Consider the following 17493-nt stretch of genomic DNA (forward strand, 5'->3'; position numbering starts at 1 on the left):
AAGACTTCAAAGTTACAAGAGGACAATGTCTTGATAAAGGGAGGTCCACGCTGCCCCTGAACACCAGCCAAGGAGCCCGGAGGCCACAAGCGCATCCTTACCTTGAGCTCTCCCGCAGCCACCTTGAAGGCCAGCTCCACCAGGCAGCCCACCGCCATCCGCACAGCACTGGAGGAGTGCATCTCGTTCCACACAGTGTCACTGTCCACCTGCAGGGGCAGGAGATCGGGCTTCAGTGTGCCCTCTGCAGGGGGAGGGGAGGGATGGGAGTGGGCACCAGAAAGCAGGCCAGCAGCCATGGGGGGCAGGGAGGAAGGGGCCAAGCTGGGAGTGCCACTTGTCCACCCCCATTCCCACATATCCAACTCACCCCAATGCCCCCACAAGGCAGCATGGCGTACATCTTCTGGCTGATGGGGCCTGCAGGGAAGAGGGACAGAGATGCTCTGAAAGGTGTCCCAGGTGCCAGTTGGCATGGGCTATGCAGTCCATGCCAGCTGAAAGCCTCTATCTCCTGTTCTGGGAAGATGACCTATCTCTAGAGGCAAATAGTAGGGACATGGCAGGTTGAGAAGAAACACAGACCACCGACCACCATCAAGCCCACCCTTATGCCTGATGCCCTACAGTATGTTCAATGTGCATCTAGGCTAATGGCACGCTCTTGGGGTGTGTGTGACCCACTAGGACTGCTGCCGTCTCTGGCTCGGTGGTCTTCATGACAGCCCCATCACACTCAGACTGAGGACACACGTGTGACCGTGCCCTGCGGCTCACCAAGCAGCTTCTTGCTGTCCAGCTTCTGCCGGTTGAGGGGGCTGGTCCCATAGAGCAGGGTGTGGTACTCAGAGTGCACTGTCTGGATCTCATCCAGTGTGGCTTTGCGACCCCGGATCCGCTGCCAGAGGAGGTCAAGAGGGGCCAGAGAGCATTGACAAATTCAACTCTCTTGACAACTACAGCCCAGTGCTCACAGAGCCAACCTCCAGGAGATCTAACGGACTTGGTTAACTATGCCTTGGCCCTTGAGACCCCACTCCAGGACTCTTTCCCAGGTTAGCTGGGGACCGTGAGGGAAGCAGACCACAAGGGATGGAACCGGGAAGATCTCAGCACTGACTGGAGGGCTTGGGGTGTGGGACAGGCTTTGCTAGGAGGGGCGTGAAGGCATCACTCAGACGGAAGTCCCAGCTGAAGGTAGGGTGCTCCCTCACCTCACACTTGCTGAGCAGGCCAGTTTCCTGCAGCCGGGACCAGATGCTCTGGATGCGGCCGGCGTGCTCTGGGTGCACATGTGTATTCCCGCACATGCACTGGTGCTTCAGCATGAACGTGTCATAGACCACACCTGGGCCACAGACCCTGGTGTCAGCCAGAACTGTTCTGAACCCTACAGCATACCCTGTCCTAATAACTGTCTCTAGCTAGCCTAGTTATCCACCAACACTCACCTACATACCCTCTCTCCTCTCCTGAAATTGCTCTCTTCAAACCCAGCCTGGCTGCTGCGGGTCCCGATCTGTCTTCTGCATCCCCTCTACCGTTCCCATGGTGCATTCCTCCTCTCCCCCATCATGTCTGCCCGTGCACCGTTCCCCACTGGCGAGACCGAGTCAGCAAGTCTGTGCCATGTCAGAACCGAGCATGGGGTAGCCGCATGGGCAAAAGGCTTCTGGGTTCTACTGAAGCCTCACTGTCAACCCCACAGGGTAGGAGGCGGCCAGGCGGCTAGAAGGGCAAGAACTCAAACAGACAGTGGACTCTCCACCCAAGGCTCCAGGACTCCTTGTAAGAAGGTGTAAAAGCAGGTGCCCTAGGTGGGGAGTCGGGGAAGACAATGCGGCCCCAGGGCGTAGGAGCGAGGCTGCCTACCCTCCTGCGTGGAGAGAAGCTGCTGCTGCTCCCATGAATAGCTGTGGTGCACAGGGAGAGATGAAGACCCCTGTCCCTTCCATGCAGCGTGTATGCAGGACCATGGATGCTACACATCCAAGCCCCTGGTGCACGGCGAAAGGACGGAATTGGGCAGTGGTGGGGCTTACCTGTGGTGAAGAGGTGCTTAGTGGGCTGGTCTGGGGGGCTCTTCATGCTCCCAGGAGCAGCAGGTGAGGACTGGGTGCGGCCCAGGGCCTGATGAGGCACAGTGGCCAGGCTGAGGGGTGCCTGGTACACCTGCAGGGGCTGCAGCTGCTGGGCATCTGTGAACAACTGGAAAGGAGCAAGAAGAGGCCTGTGTAAGGCTCCGCCTGGATGGAACTGAGAACAGGGTCCTTTCAGCCTCCAGAGGGCCCCCAAGTCTCCTCCTTCCCCCCCACCTCCTCCCACTTGCTCCCTCCAGGGACAGGAGACACTCCAGCCTTGCCGTCTCCTGCAAGATGGGGAAGGTGGGGGATGTGATGAGTCACTCCAAATAGTAGCATTGAGGTAAGAGGCTGAGAGGGACGGGGGTGGGTGGGGGCGGGATGAGTCAGGCCTGAGGGCTTGGGGCTGTGTCCGCAATGAATGGAGCGCACTAGGCTCCAGGCACACTGTAGTAACAGTGGGGGCGTGTGTGTACACATGCACGCATGCACGCAGAGACCAACGCACAACCAGCCGCCGACGCCGACACCACGAACGCAGATACACACACGCACAAGCACACTGGCACAGATGAGAGACAAGGGCAGTCACAAAGGGAGACTGGCGACTGGCGGGCACAGCTCAGGGACCCAACAGGAGGCCCCTCCCACTCCCTCCTGGTTTCTCCTCCCCTTCTCGCTCTTTAGAAAGCTGCTCAAGCCTGGCAACCTCACCACTCGGGACTCGGTGGAGACCGAGTGTGTGGGAGGTACCTTTTTGTAGCCAGCACTGGACTCCTCTAAGTCGGGGCCCTCATCAGGGCCACTCTCGACGTCCTCATCCTTGACGTGAATGCAGTCTTCCTCATCCTCCTCTTCATCCTCCTCCTCTTCTAGGTCTTCCTGGGTGCTCTCGCTCTCTGTGGAGCCTTCCCGGGGCATGGTCAGGGCCCCCTCCCCCAGCAAGGCCTCCTGCTGCTCTGTCAGCTCCTCCTCTGTCTCCTCAGGGTGGGTGGTGGGCTGCCTTGGCAGCTCCCCAGTCTTGGTAAGGATCTGGGAGAAGAAAGGACACTGTCTGGGGGTGGGTGCGGCTGTGGCAACCTTTAGCCCAAGTAGGTCTACTACCCTTCTCTCCCTCTCCCAGCCAGGCACCTGTCCACACAATTCTATGTGGATTGGAAAACGCCAAGGTGGCTCCTCCGAGCACTCAGCTCCCCGGGGGGGCCAGCCCCCAGGTGTCGTGCCAGCCTGGCTCACTCCTGGGTAGCCCAGGACATCGGCTGTCTGGATGTACCTTGCCCAGCTGCATCTGCTGGTGCTTCTGCTTCTCTAGGAACTGCTGGTGCTGCTGCTGCATAACCAGCTGCTGCAGGGCCTGGGGACTCTGCGGCAGCGGGGAGGACTGAGTGCGGCTCAGAGGTCGGTGCCTCGGGAGCTTGCCCACCGTCCTCATGCTGGTGGCCACACGTTCACCCGTCACCAGTGGGGACTGCCCATGGAGTGGCACTATGGAGATGGAAAGGGGAGTAAGCACTATTTGGGGGGCCATCCTGTCCCTGAGGCTGAGCCCCATTCTCTCTCCTCCCTATACCTCAACAGTGAGCTCTGAGGCACTGGTAACAGCAAGCCTTCTTCCTAGGGTCACTTTTCTCTCCCTTTGGTTTGCCTGAGTGTGCACAAGTAGTCGTGGGCCCACCACAGGCAGGAACAATGGCTAGTTCTCGCCAACTTCAACAAGATCGCCCTGCCAGTAGACTCTGGAGATCCCGCCAGGCTGAGAAGTTCTGGGCCAAGATCATGCGTCTTTCTAGCAGAGCCCCTAAGAATGTCCGCAGGTACTAAGGACTGACTGTCTAATGCTGTCCAATGTCATTGCTATGGGCATGAGCGAGCCTTTGAAACATGGCCTAAATTGACATGAGCTACCAGTACGAAACATACATGGGATTCCAAGGCTCACAGAAAACAAAGACTGAGATGATAATAATATTCTAGACAGAAGTTAAATTTATAAGCCGGGCGATAGTAGCACACGCCTTTAATCCCAGCACTTGGGAGGCAGAGGTCTCTATGACTTCGAGGCCAGCCTGGTCTACAGAATGAGTTCCAGGACAGCCAGGGCTACACAGAGAAACCCTGTCTTGAAAAAAAAAAAAAAGAAAGAAAAGAAAGAAAGAAAGGAATATTGCTGGGCTTGGTGGCACCCACCTTTAATCCCATCAAAATGCAGGTAGATCACTGAGTTAGAGGCTAGTCTGGTCTACAGTGAGTTTGAGGCCAGCCAGGGCTACATAGTGAAACAATGTCTCAAAAGAGAGAGAGAGAGAGAGAGAGAGAGAGAGAGAGAGAGAGAGAGAGAGAGAGAGAGAATAAAATAGTGCTTGCATGGTGTATATGCCTGTACACGTTCATGTGTGTATGTGTGTGCGTGCAGCATTGCACAAATATGGACGTCAGGGGACAGTCTAGGGCATCAGTCCTGACCTTCTGCCGTGTTTAACAGGGCATTCTTACTGTTTCCTGCAATGTATACCAGGCCAGCCGGCCTGTGAGCATCCAAGAATTCCTGTCTTGTCTCCCTCTCACATGTGGATGCTGAACACAAACTTGTGCTGCTGTGTCTGGCTTTCCCTGAGAAGTGGGGATCTGAACTTGAGCCCTCACACCACACGGCAATCACTCGACCCAGTGGGCCGCCTTCTCAGCCCTCTTTAAAAATGTTAAATATGGTGAAAGTTCTAAGTCAAGTGTATGGGTTTGGAGCTTAGTGTGATATGTCATGTCTGTAATCCTAGCACTCTGGAGGCTGAGGAAAGAGGACTGCCCTTAGTTTGAGGCCAACCTGGGCTACATAATGACACAGTGAGCCCTGCCCCCTCCCCCGCCCCCGCCAAAAAAACCCACCTAACTAAATAAACAGAGTACAGTCTGCATTATTCCTGCTGGCCAGCTCTGCTATGGAATATGAACTTGGTGAGAGCGGTAGGTTCTGTCAAGTGCCAGGAATTACCAAACCAGTGCCTGGTTCCTGATGCTTTCAGAGTAAGAAATCAATGATGTTGCTAACGCTTGTGGCAGGGCTAGAGAGGACTCCCGGCTACTCTTCTCTAAGGGAGAGCCCTGACTTGAGTTCCCAGGGGAGCCGAACACCCCTTCTCGGACACGCCGTTCATCTACTCACCAGCTATGAGCGTGCTCTGTTGCCGGGCCTGTTCCAGCAGCAAAACATGCTGCAGCAGGGAGGCATGCCCGTGGGGGCTCGTGTCGCCCTCCAACGCCACGCCCAGCAGGCAGCCGGGGATGGACGATGTGCTCATGAACTTGCCAGTCAGTGTGCCGCCCTGCCGCAGGGACTGAAGGGCCTGCCTCTCAGCCTCCTGCTGTGTCGACAGCTTCGGGGAGGCCTGGTGAGGTTGGAGAATGATGGTAGATAAGGCACAGACTGAGTCTGCCTGTCGTGCCAACTCAGACCAGCATCCCTCTCGGACTCTCTGCCCAGCCACCAGATCGGGCCATGCCCTCTCAGCTCCCTTAGGGCTGTGGGAAAAGTAGAGGCCCTAGCTAGGATAATGCGCACGCGCCCTGTACTTACGGTGAGGTGTGAGTTGGTGACAGTGACCGTGGCCTGCAGCCCTAGGGAGATGTTGGGCAGAGAAGGAGACGTGTAGAGGCTGAACTGGTTTGGGGAGCTGTCCAGAGGGAGGGCCCGGTGCTGGGGGAGCATCTGGGGAGAAGTCAACAAAGACAGGCATGAAAGCAGACAAAGAGAGACAGCCGAGAGGGGCAACCTGGACCACGGCCAAGGGCTCTGAACGGTCTCTCACTCCCCCAACCCTGAGCCCCAAGTGGGGGTGACAGAGACAGGGGCCTAGGGGGACAAATCTCTTTTCAAGGCAACATATCCAGGCAAGAACCCTCCAAATGTACACAGAGGCATCTTGGCTGAGCACTCAGCTAGACCAGAGAGCCAAACTCCTCCTTCCAAGAGAAAGAGCACCTCTGTGCCCCCTACCCCGTCCCCGGCCTCGGTCAGTCCTGTACCTCAGTGGGGATGTTGGGGACTGAGCCAGTGAAGCCGTTTTCAGCGATGGTGCTGTGGGAACTGTTGGGAGAGCTGGGGCCAGAGCCGGGCGCACTGTTACACACGGACGACACTACAGGAGAAGTGGTTGTCACCGGGGCCTGCTCTGAGCCGCCCCAACTCCCAGACCTTCACCATTAGGACAGGAGAGGAGGCCTTACCCCCAGGCCCTGTGCCTGTGATTTCGACCGCTCTCTTCTTAAAGGTACTAATAACAGTGCCGTCCTTTCGACGCAGGAGGGGACTGCTTCTCCTCTCCGCCACCTTCTGTTTTAGCCTCGAACGGACTTTTAAGTTGGGTTCAGAGGCTGGAGAGAAAGTCGCTGGGACTCAGGTTGATCTACACACCAACCTGAAGCCCAGCCCACCAGCCAGGGTCAACTCGGGGCAGCAGCACGGCCCTCTGCACATGCCCACCTCTACCCTAGAAGCCATTTTCCCGGAAGCCAGGGCTCACGCACCTGTTTTGCGGAGGGGGAAGTCATCACGGCTGTCATAGGGCCCAAGCAAAGGCAGTTTGTAGGAGGGAGGCGTCCCAGGAGGGCCGCTCTGGGGAGGGGAACTCTGGTCCAAAGAAGCATGGTGGGCTCCCCTGGGGGTGGGGTGGAAGCAGATCTAGATTACCACCTACCCCCTAGACCTGCCACCGATAGGCTAGTCGTTTGACTTGGAAGATTTGGGTTTGTCTTTATATTTTGATGTTTTGAAAGAGGGTCTCATATAGCCCAGGCTGGCCTCAGACTTGCTAGGTAGCCAAGGATGAATACGAACCCCTATTCTTTCTGCCTCTACCTCCTGAGTGCTACAACTACAGGCATGTGCTACCACACACAGCATAGCAAAGAAGAGCTACGGAAAGGCCACATGGGGCGTGGCTACCTCCACCCCGACCCCTCACGGAGCTAGGGTTGTACATTACAGAGGGAGAAAAAAAAAGTGGACCCTGGGAAGGGGAGGAAGAGAAACAGGATGGAGAGCTTCCCTACGAGGACAGGCTGCAGAACTCAAAAAATGGTGACAAGGCAGGAAGCCCCAAGCCACCCTATAACCAGACAGCCCCTGGGCAGGGCCCCTCTGCCAACCCTTGCCCCCCAGAGCCATTACCAGCATTTGGGGTGCTGTGGGAGGGAATGGTTGAGGCTGCCTGGTGTGGGCTCCTTTGACTTCGACAAGAGGAATTCCTGGAGCCTCAGCTTTACCTCGGTGCTGGCGATGGCACCTACGGAACAGGACGCGGCTGAGCCGGGCGCCCGCGGCTGGGGCTGGGGCTGAGCCGGGCGCCCGGGGCTGGGGCTGGGGCTGCGCCGGGCGCCCGGGGCTGCGGCTACGGCGTGGTAGGGCCCGGGACTGCCCACCGGCCTTACTCTCTTTGCTCTTCTCCTTGTTGCGTAGGATGAGCAGCTGCTGCTCCAGCCGCTGCTTCTCCAGCTCCTCCTGCCGCTGCTGCTCCCGCTGCCGCTGCTGCTCCAGCTCCTGCTGCCTCTTAGCCGCCAGCATCTCCTGCTGCTGCTGCGGTGGGTACGGGCGGGAGGGCAGAGGGCAGTGGTGAGGGCAGGCCCGGGCAGCGCTGCGCCTCTGGTGGGCCCCGGCCCCGCCTGCTCACCTTGAGGTGCTTCTGCAGCTGGACTTCATGCTGCCTCGTCAGGTGGTCGTGCTGCTTCTGAAACTCGGCGAACAAGAGCTGCTTCTGAAGCTGCTGCTGCTGCTTGAGCACCAGGAGCTCTTGCTGCAGTTGCTGCTCCCGTAGCGCAGGGTCCATGGGGCCTGCCAGAGCCCCCCGAAGCTCCACAGGGCTGGGGCTACCTCCACCTCCACCCCCCATGGAGCTGGGCATGGCTCCTGGCAGCACCGGCTTCACTTCCACTGTGGGCACAAGACACACAAGTGGTCAGTGGGTCCAGTCCCAGACTGCTCTCAGCCCTGAGAGCCTGGCTCCAGGGCCCAAGAGACTACCAGACAGGTCCACTAGACCCTGCATGACAGAAAGCTCTCCACCCACGGACACTGCCTTCCGCTTTCTCTAAATGAGGCTGAAGTCATGAACTTCAATAAGAAACTTTGCAACAGGGATGCAGGAAGGGTCGGCCTGGCATGCACAAGGCCTTGGGTTGGAGGAAAAAACATATCTACACGTGAGTGTGATGAACAGCAGCTGGAGAGTGTCAGTGCTCAACACCCGATACTGTCACTGACAGTTAATACCAGGCATTTTATACACACGGCTCATTTCAATTGCACAGTGATACAGGAGTTCGATTCTATTACTATTACCCCTTTCACAGATAAGCAAACTGAGGCAGAAAGAGTTTTGAGTAACTCGACCCAACACAGCCAGGTGACTGAAGAACCTCGAGATGAATCTAAATCCCACACTTTCACTCACTGGCCCTTGTCCTGCTCCCAACCTAAGCCTATACCTGAAGAGAAACTGAGGCAGAGATTGAGCCTGCGAAGACCTTCCAGATAGCTTGCTCTCAGTCTCATCTCAGCTGGGGCAGGTGAGGCAGGTGGGGGGGGAGGGCAGGCATGGAGGGGGAAGGGTGGGAACAGAAGGCCTCAGGGGAAAGGGGGTGTAAGGGCTGCACCCAGCCAGGGACAAGTCAGCCCGGCTTCCTCTGCTGGATTATCTCTTTTCAACAGTTTTATTGTAATTACCCTGAAAATGCCGCTATATATAGAGCGAGCCTAACAGCAGCTGTGCTGGGGGGAGAATGGGAGTGCAGGGAGGAGGTGGGAGGGAGGAGACAGGAAAGGAAAGGGAATCAGACAGGAAGAGTGATGGGGGGCGGGGCCTGGAGCTGTGGTGAGGACCTCAGTCTCCAACCAGGGGAGGATCCCCTGGGAAGGGCATAGTGCTAGAGGGATCCACTGGGTGGTTCTGAGGTACACACGGACAATGGGCCACGAGATGGGAAAGGTTCCAACTGGCTTATGGGAAGGTTGGGTCTTGACCTCCTGATCCCTGTGCACTGTCCTCTGGTCACTGAATGTCATTCCACATCACTGCCCAATGGTTGCCAGGGCAACCAGGCAAACACCACACCAGCAGGGAGCCCCCAAGCCCCAACCCACACCCCACAAAGCCGCCTGCAGCTAACAGGAAGGGGAAGGCAGGATACCACTGCCCGGGAAGAAGGAAGTCGGAAAGATAACAGCAACTCATCTCCTCTTCTCTCCACTTCTCCAAAGGAAAATCCTACATTCCTCGCTCTAGCCCAGGGAGGCCACACGGGGCTAGGAAGATGTTCCCCCAGCCAAGTGGCCCACTGCATCCCAGGCAGAGGGAAGACACAACCCTGATACCCTGATGGTTGCCAGTATTCAGGCCTCTTCACACTCCCACACCCCCTACACCTGACCCTACATCAAGAGTGGGAAGGGTATGTGGTGGGAAGGGCTAAAAAGAGCCCCCCACATATGTCCTCAGGGTACACAGTACTGAAGGGCATCACCAGGCCTGGAGCAAGCCATACCACCCTTATGTCTAATATGCCTGGGAGACCCACTAGAAGTGGGAGGTGGGGTGGAGAGGGAGAGCCTGAGCAGGATGTCTCTCAGTACCCCCTCTTCGCCCAACATAAGCTGAGCACATTCCTCTGTGGTTTCTCTGTCAGCCACACTGACGACTCTGTGGCCACCGGGCCAGAGCCACATCTGCAGGAGTGGCCAGATGAGGCCATAAGGGTGGAGTCACACACACAGACACACAGAACCCCCCCCAACCCCCACTGCACGCACCCGCTCACTTTCCCGCTATTCCATGCCCTGCCTCAGCACCCAGATGAAAGGTGCCTGAACTCCTGGGGCCTTTCTGGTGAGGACCCGCTCTACATCAGGGTGAAAAGCAAGAGGGCAGCAAAGGAGCTGGTGGCCAGTCTCTAGTCTACCCAGCCCCTGCAGCATTCAGCAAAGCCTCAGCTGGCTGGAGGGCTATCAGTTCCCACCCAAAGCTGCCTTGGTCCTGACACTGATCACTCTACCAAGAGGTGGACTGGCTTCAACCTACTGCCCCTGGCAATGCCAGGGCTGTTGGAGGTAGACGCTAGCCCATTGGCCCAGGAAAGAGTAAGAGTCTAAAGACCCTGGCTCCCACAGATAACCCAGGTTGGAACAGTGGTGGGCAGGGCTGTCTTCCCTCACAGGAGCTCTGCAGAAAGCTGAGGGGTTCACCTAAGGGGGACCCTCCCACTGCTAGCACTGCTGAGAAGCCTGGTCTGTGCTGCAGTGGGCACCGCGGCCCCGTTGGTATGCAGGTGGCAGAGGGCTCTACCACACAGCTTTGCGCCAATACAAGCTACAAGCAGGAATCAGGAGAGAATGTTAATCTGCAGCAGCATGCAACGGTACCAGGCTCTGCCAGGTGGCAACCTGGCTCCTTTCAGGATGGAAGCCAGGGAAGAAAGAGAATGGGGTCCCCAAATGTAGTCTGCCTGGCTAGCCTGGCATCCCCTTAAGGATCTCTGCCCTCTGCCAGCTTGGCAAGAAGAGAGCAGGTGACAGCAGCTGCCATTCAAGCCAAGCACTTGGAAGGGGAAGTGGGTGTGTCAGGACAGGAAGAGGCTCTTGGTTGCCTCCTGGTGGGCCTAGGAAGGTTGGAGAACCTTGGGAAAAAGGAAAGGGTGGGCAGAGGGGCATGTTCCACTCAATAAGATGACTGTGTGGGAGCTCAGGTGAGCAAAGAGCCCCCTGAAAGGCCAAGATCACAGGGGACAGCAAGATCCTGGGTCCTCATTTCACCTACTCCACCCCACCCCAGGCCTCATGCTGATCTGCATAGAACAGAACAGAGTCAATGCCAGGAACTTCCTGTGGCAAGAGGTGCCAGGGCTCCAGGGATAGGCACTAGCCACCTATCCTAAGAACTCAAACCCGGACTCTCTCCAGGGAGTGGCAGCCTTAGGAGCAAACTGACCCATGCTGCCTCCATGCAGAAGCCCCCAGCCCAAGCAGTGGGGTGGGCAGTGCTGGCCGTGTCCAGCCATCAGGATGGCCCTGCCCATACCAAGCTCTGGCTCAGAAGGCACGGAACAGCAAAGCTCATGGGTAGAACTGGGCAGAGCTGACACCTACTGCTATTTCCTTCTCATCCAGGGGGCCTCTGCTGTCCATGAGTCCCATCAGCCCAGGAGGTTCTATAGCACAAAAGATGCCTAGGCCCCTCAGAAGGAGGGACGAATGGGGCAACTCTGTGCCCACTGCCAGCATGGCCTTAGCCTAAGAACGTGGGGTGAACTGGAGGTCGCACACTGTAATCCTAGATACGCAGGAGACTGAGGCCAAGGGATTGTGAGGTGAAAGCCAGACTGAGTAGCTCAGTGAGATCCCGCCTCAAAAACAAAATAATAACCACAGCCAGCCATGGTGGCTCGTGCCAGCATTCAGAAAGCTGAGGCAGGAAGACTGCAGTGAGTTCTAGTCCAGCCTGGGCTACAGAGCAAAACCCTAGCTCAACTAATAACAACAAAACGGTGAAATTTCAAGTTAAAACAGCAAGTCCCAGGCAAAGAGAGATACGGTCTATAGGTGGATAAGGGGCTCTGGGCCACAAGAAACAGGTTTGGACAGTACCTTTGGGAACTAGGGCTCAAAGTAAACAGACCTAGCTACCCCAGGACAAGCCCTGGTCCTGCTTGGAACACTCTGCAAGCAAGCCGTGCTCCACCCTCCCTTGGAGACACCACAGGTCAGCTTCCTGGGAAACAAACCCTAACCAGCAGGGAAAGGTGCTTTCTACTCACTGGGGGAACCCTGGGTCACCCCAGGGTTCAGACCCACCTAGAAGACCCAAGAGGCTCAGTGTCTATCACTGAAAGATCCTTCTCCAGGAGCCACTGAGCAAGGAGGGGGATCTAAGACAAGGGAGCATTAAGCTATATGGCACTCAGGATTGAAGAAGCAAGGCCTACGCAGACAATCCTTGACTCTGTGGTGTCACTTTGCCTAGAGGGGACAGGGTGAAAGAGTCCTTTGAGGCCATCTGTTTTCAGCCCCTGGTGACAGGCTTGGGAAGTCAAGCTTCACAGAGAGACGGCAGTGCAGAAGAGAAGAAGGGATCCAAACCCAGGCGGCCTGGCTTCTGGCACGGGCAGGATGTTCCTAAGCACAAGTATGCTCAGCCTGGCTCCAGTGTGGGGTATCATTTCAGACAGCACAGGCGGGAAGCCCACCCAAGGAGACGGCGCACCCCATCAGGATCCAGGTAGCCTCCTTTGCCAACAGCCGGCAGCTTCTTGAAATGTCTAATTACCTTGTCTATCCCTTGGAGAATGGAAAAAAGGCTCCTGTCCCTGTCTTGGCCTTGAGAGAATTTGGAAGGAGGCAGGGAGCACACTTCACACTTGCCCGTGACGCCGATGACCCCTCCCCACCGGGGACGGTTTCCCATGATCTATTTCTGTGCTCTTACGTGACTGGAGAGGCCAGTTGAGGCTCAACGGGCTCTACCACAATTCAGACGGCATTGCCACATGTACAGGCCGGGTATGACTCTCACCTAGCAATTTACACAACTCGTCCAGCCATGCAAGCGAACACAGTCATGTCATGGCTAAGAGCGCGGGCTTTGGAGGAGACCGCCCAGACTCAAGGCTGCGCCACTCGTTCGTCAAGGCTCTAGGCGCCTCCCCATGCTTCATGCAAGCATCTGCAAAATGGCAGCAGAGCACCTACCTCCCAGGTTGCCAAGCCCAAGAGAATGCTGCAGAGCTTGGCACAGGCCTTGGAAGATCTCAGAAGAACTAGGCTATTATTATTATTATTAATGGCTCCTGGTGTGTGTGTGTGTGTGTGTGTGTGTGTGTGTGTGTGTGTGTGTGTTGGCTTTGGCAATCTAGCAAAGCCTACAGACTACTATTCAGTGTTTCTATGGGCTCAGAATGTACCACAGTGATAAAGTGCTTGCCTAATACATGAGGCTCTGTGTATGATCACCGGCACCAAAATAATAATGAGCATCATCATCATCATCATAAATGTTTCTAAAGTTCACATGATAGCCAGGTGTGGTGGCATACCCCTAATCCTAGTACTCAGGGTGTGAGTGGGGTCAACCTGAGCTACACTGCCAGACCCTGTCTCAAAAGATCAAAAATCAGGGACCGGAGGGATGGCTCAGCAGTTAATAGCACTGGCTGCTCTTCCAGAGGACCCAGGTTCAATTCCCAGCACCCACATGGCAGCTCACAACTGTCTGAAACTCCAGTTCCAGGGGATCTGACACCATCACACCAATGCACATAAAATACATTTAAATAAATTATTTTAAAAAATCGAAAACAGGGTTGGGGATTTAGCTCAGTGGTAGAGCACTTGCCTGGCAAGCACAAGGCCCTGGTTTCGGTCCTGAGCTCCAGAAAAAAAAAAAAAAAAAAAAAATCGAAAACATCTCTGTGAATTCAAAACCAGCCTTGTCTACACAGTAAGTTCTAGGTCAAACAGAACTACATAATCAGACCCTGTCTAAGAAATAAAATGATTAAAGAAAAAAACAAAAACAGTCAAATATGATGGCAGAAGGTTGAGGCAGGAGAATCCCTGAGCAACAAGGTAAATTCAAGGTCAGCCTGGACTACACCGACATTCTCGCTATCTCTGTCTCTTTCTGTCTCTCTGTCTCTCTGTCTCTCTCTCTCTGTGTGTGTGTGTGTGTGTGTGTGTGTATGTGTGTCTCTGTCTCTCTCTCTCTGTGTCTCTCTGTCTCTCACAAACACACACATACACACACACACACACACACACACACACACACATACACACAGGAGGAGGACTGGAGAGATCACTCATTGGTTAGGATCACTGGCTGCTTTTCTAGAGGACCCAGGTTCAATTCCTGGTGCTCACATAGTGGTTCGAAACCATCTGTAATTCCAGTCCTGGGAGATCCAAGGCCCTCTTCTGGTCTCCTCAGGTACCAGGCATGCACATGGCACACAGACATACAAAGCAGGCAAAACAATTATACACAAAAATAAGTAAATTAAAATGTGTTTGGTGTTTTGTTTTGATTTTTAAACAAAAAGTAAAGCACACAAATGGCTAAGAATTATGTAAGGGCAACTTCACAGCCCACTTAGGCTCTATGAATGCTAGGCTCAGCCTCCGGCCACAGGAAAGCAAGCCTTAGTTCTCATCCAGGTTGTCTGAAGGTCACTCTGTGCTCCTGTCCCATCAGAGCCCTTCCTATGACCTGCAGCATGGCCAGCAGCTAGGTGCCACTGAAAAAGACGGGGTTCTGGGAGCTGCATCCTCTCAACTCCAGCACTTCAAGGCCATTTCCCTGGCTTCCCTGCCTGCTTTTTGCAGCTCAGATCTCAGCAGTGGGATCCCAACAATCCCCCCCCAAACATCACCTGGAATAATGAGCACAAGCTCTGGTCCCTGCTTTCAAACCCACCCACCCCCACGCTAAGGAGTCTGAAATCCTCCCATCCTTAACTTCACTGTGCCCCACTATGGGTAACACCTCTCCCCAAGGCTATTTCTCTATCCTCCTGGAGCAGGGTGCTGGGAGACCCTCAGCCCTTCCTCCAGCAAGGCAGAAGCAACATGAAACTGACCTCAGAGACCCTCAGAATGTCAGTAAGGAAAAGGCCCAGGAGCTCGGCAACTCAACGCCCCCGGCTGCAGGAAGAGGAAAGTGAGGCCACAGAGGGAACAGGCTTGTCCAAGGTCACCTGAAAAGGAGGCAGAGGAGCCAGTGCTTAATCTAGACTCTCCTGGCTCTCTCTGCCCCGCTCCCTACAAAGCAAAAAGGGGAGAGCCTGGAGGCTGCTGCCAAATTCAGTGAGAGGTGCAACGAGGAGCCCTAAGGAGCCAGCAACCTAGATGAAGGTCGCCGGAGCCCAGAGGTTGAAGAGAGAGGACAAGTGGAGGGAACGCTGGAGGCAGGCTGAGACTCTGGAAGACCTGATAGGGGATGCGGAATCCAGGTGGAGGACACAGGGTATCCCTGGAGTCCGCGCTGATTTTAGGAGGCTATCTAGAAAAGAGGATTCTCACCTCCCCACCATCCCCAAAAATACCTGGGCACAGAAGCTGCGGGCAATTAAAAGACACAGTAACCACGCAAAGCCTGCAGCTGTTGCTGGGACTGTTGGCTCCTACCTGGAGGGAGTGGAGGAGGCAGGGGCCCCAGGGCAGGCCTGCCCCCATTCTCCAGGCGCAACCCAGGCTTGAGTGTCCAGCAAGGCACCCTGTCCACCTGGCTGCTTGCCATAATCCCCCAACCCTGCTCAAGTTTGGACACCTGCTCCTGGCATCTCAAAACATCCTCTCTCCAGACTGCCAGGCTGCTGGGAATTGTATTTGCCTGTCTAGGGTAACAGCCACCCGCCCTCTGCATCGGCCCTCCTCCCACCAGGGCCTTCCACGAAACCTGAGAGAGAACTCAGACTTTAGCTCGCCCCTCCTCCTCAGAACCACCAGAGGAGGAGTTTAAATGTTGCCTCCTGAGCCCCCGCTACAGACTCAGAACCTGCGTCTGAACACAGCCCCTTGGCAATTCTGTTGCAATTCAAAGCCAGAGAACCACGGTCTCACAACTTCCCTGTCCTGCCTGTGGACACTCTGACAGCTGTTACAGCTGTGTGTGGACACGGTTAATCTGATTTCCTGTCTGGCAGCTGTGCAGAGGGGAAGGGACAGCTGAGGGTCTCAAAAACAAGATGAGGCAGGAGGGCACGAGGGCAGGAGAGGCTGTCTGTACGGTGAGTGTTTTACTCTGTTCCGGAACCCTCCTCTTCCTTGGCGCCAAAGCGCCTGCAGGGAGAGAGATAATTGGCTAAGCGGTTCCAAGTATTTACAGAAAAAAAAAAAAAAAAAAAAAAAAAGACTACCCTTAGACACCCCAGGAGTGGGGCCAGAATGGGCCCTACTCCCTAGGAGCACACACAGGCAGGCCTACCACATAAGGTTGTTCAGGTTCTAGACTGCAGATGCGCACCCACTGAAGGGACAGACTGGAGTTCAATCTAGCCCATGCTCTGGATGCTAAGCTACAGACATCAGGTACAAGGACACACCCACCCAGACAAAGGACCAATTTTTAGAGAAATGTGAGTAAAAGCTTTTGGGTGGATTTACAATGGCCCCACACAGACAGACCTGAGTTCAAATCTTAGCTCCTACTTATTCTGTGATTCTGGGTAAGTTCTTTGACTTCTCTGATCCTTCTCAATTATGGAATGTGGGTTATTAACGTCTTTCCTAAAAGAGACCAGTGAGGAAAGTCCCGGGTATCCTTGTCACCTCGTGTATTACAATATTAGTTCCATTCAAGTCCTGCCCTTCCTACCTTCCTGGCATCCCCACACCTACACATTCCTGACACACAGCCATGCTCGGAATGGCCTCAAGAGCCTAAATAAGAACAGCCAGGGAAAGCCCCGGTTTCCATGGGACTTCCCAACATCCAGAGCATTCCTTCCTGGCACACGCCAGATCCATACCTCCCTCAGTGGGTAGAGAAGTCTCCTCCTCTGCCACTGCTTCTCATAGTGTCCAGGACTCAGCTCAACCAGACATGGACAGGGAAATCAGAGCCCAGCTCTGGGTCACTGGGAATCCCACAGAGGAGTTGAAGATCCCAGGATCCTCAAGCTAGGGCCAAGAGGAAATGCCCACTGTGCGCTGGGCAGGGACAGGGTGGCTAGACAGAGACACCCATCTGTCAAGAGAGGCCACCAATCACCATCAGTGGAAGCAGAAACTGTCCCCTTGTCCCTTCCTTAAGCAAGAAGAGCGGGGTGCATGTGTCCCTCTTGAGCTCCCTTACCCTTCAGTGCCCACCGTAGCTGCCTCTCTTCAGCCACCAGGTCAAGCCCCAGAATAGTGCCCAGGCATCCCGCCAGAAGGCTGGGCCTCCGCCCCCTCATGCAACACTCATTCATCTAGGTACCACCCACTGTGCTAGGTGCTGGGTGTTGGCAGCCAACCACACAGCACGGGGAGCAAAAGCTGCCCCCCAATAAGAATTTCCAGGACTTGCTGCTGCAAGGGACAGAGAGGCAGCATCTTGGAAGGGTCTCTTCTCCAATCCCTTGGACTGGGGAGACCAGCAACACCATCCAAAAAGGCACCCCTGGAAACTGGCTTTTTCAGTCTCGGGATTTTGTGTCTTGTTTAGAGGCTGCTCCAGAAATTGGAAGGAGAGAGTGTCTGAAGGGAAAGGGGACAGAAGGGAAACACCAGGCCTCTGGGCCCTCATGGCCATGTTTATCTAGGGTGGATTTTTTTTTTTCTTAACCCAAAGGTTAAAGTGTTTCTATTTGAAACGTCTATTTACATTCCAGAGTCCAAAAAAAAAAAGGCAGCCAAGCTCCAGGCCTATATCTGTCCCCAGCAGCGTCACAGACA

General features: G+C 55.3%; 1 protein-coding gene across 7 annotated transcripts in view; it reads right to left on the minus strand.

Moving 5' to 3' along the window:
• The window catches only part of Hdac5 (histone deacetylase 5), a 36709-nt gene that overhangs the window by 3931 nt on the left and 15285 nt on the right, over positions 1 to 17493 (minus strand). For 5 of the 7 annotated variants that reach the window (XR_009380736.1, XR_009380735.1, XM_059271867.1 and 2 more), the window contains 15 exons: positions 7745 to 8004; positions 7506 to 7650; positions 7246 to 7360; positions 6603 to 6733; positions 6303 to 6449; positions 6102 to 6214; positions 5653 to 5784; positions 5242 to 5464; positions 3355 to 3566; positions 2835 to 3113; positions 2043 to 2208; positions 1215 to 1348; positions 778 to 898; positions 371 to 420; positions 102 to 209 (listed from right to left, as the gene is read on the minus strand). Coding sequence is in view for 5 of the 7 variants with exons in the window: in XM_059271867.1 (XP_059127850.1) it covers positions 102 to 209; positions 371 to 420; positions 778 to 898; positions 1215 to 1348; positions 2043 to 2208; positions 2835 to 3113; positions 3355 to 3566; positions 5242 to 5464; positions 5653 to 5784; positions 6102 to 6214; positions 6303 to 6449; positions 6603 to 6733; positions 7246 to 7360; positions 7506 to 7650; positions 7745 to 8004 (2336 nt within the window). In the remaining 2 variants the exon portion in view is untranslated. Of the gene's footprint in view, positions 1 to 101; positions 210 to 370; positions 421 to 777; positions 899 to 1214; positions 1349 to 2042; positions 2209 to 2834; positions 3114 to 3354; positions 3567 to 5241; positions 5465 to 5652; positions 5785 to 6101; positions 6215 to 6302; positions 6450 to 6602; positions 6734 to 7245; positions 7361 to 7505; positions 7651 to 7744; positions 8005 to 14696; positions 14814 to 17493 lie in introns of all 7 variants that reach the window. The other 2 variants (XM_059271869.1, XM_059271870.1) reach the window with 1 other exon arrangement.

This window comes from Peromyscus eremicus, chromosome 8a (genome assembly GCF_949786415.1).
Source record: "Peromyscus eremicus chromosome 8a, PerEre_H2_v1, whole genome shotgun sequence".
NCBI classification, from domain to species: Eukaryota; Metazoa; Chordata; class Mammalia; order Rodentia; family Cricetidae; genus Peromyscus; species Peromyscus eremicus.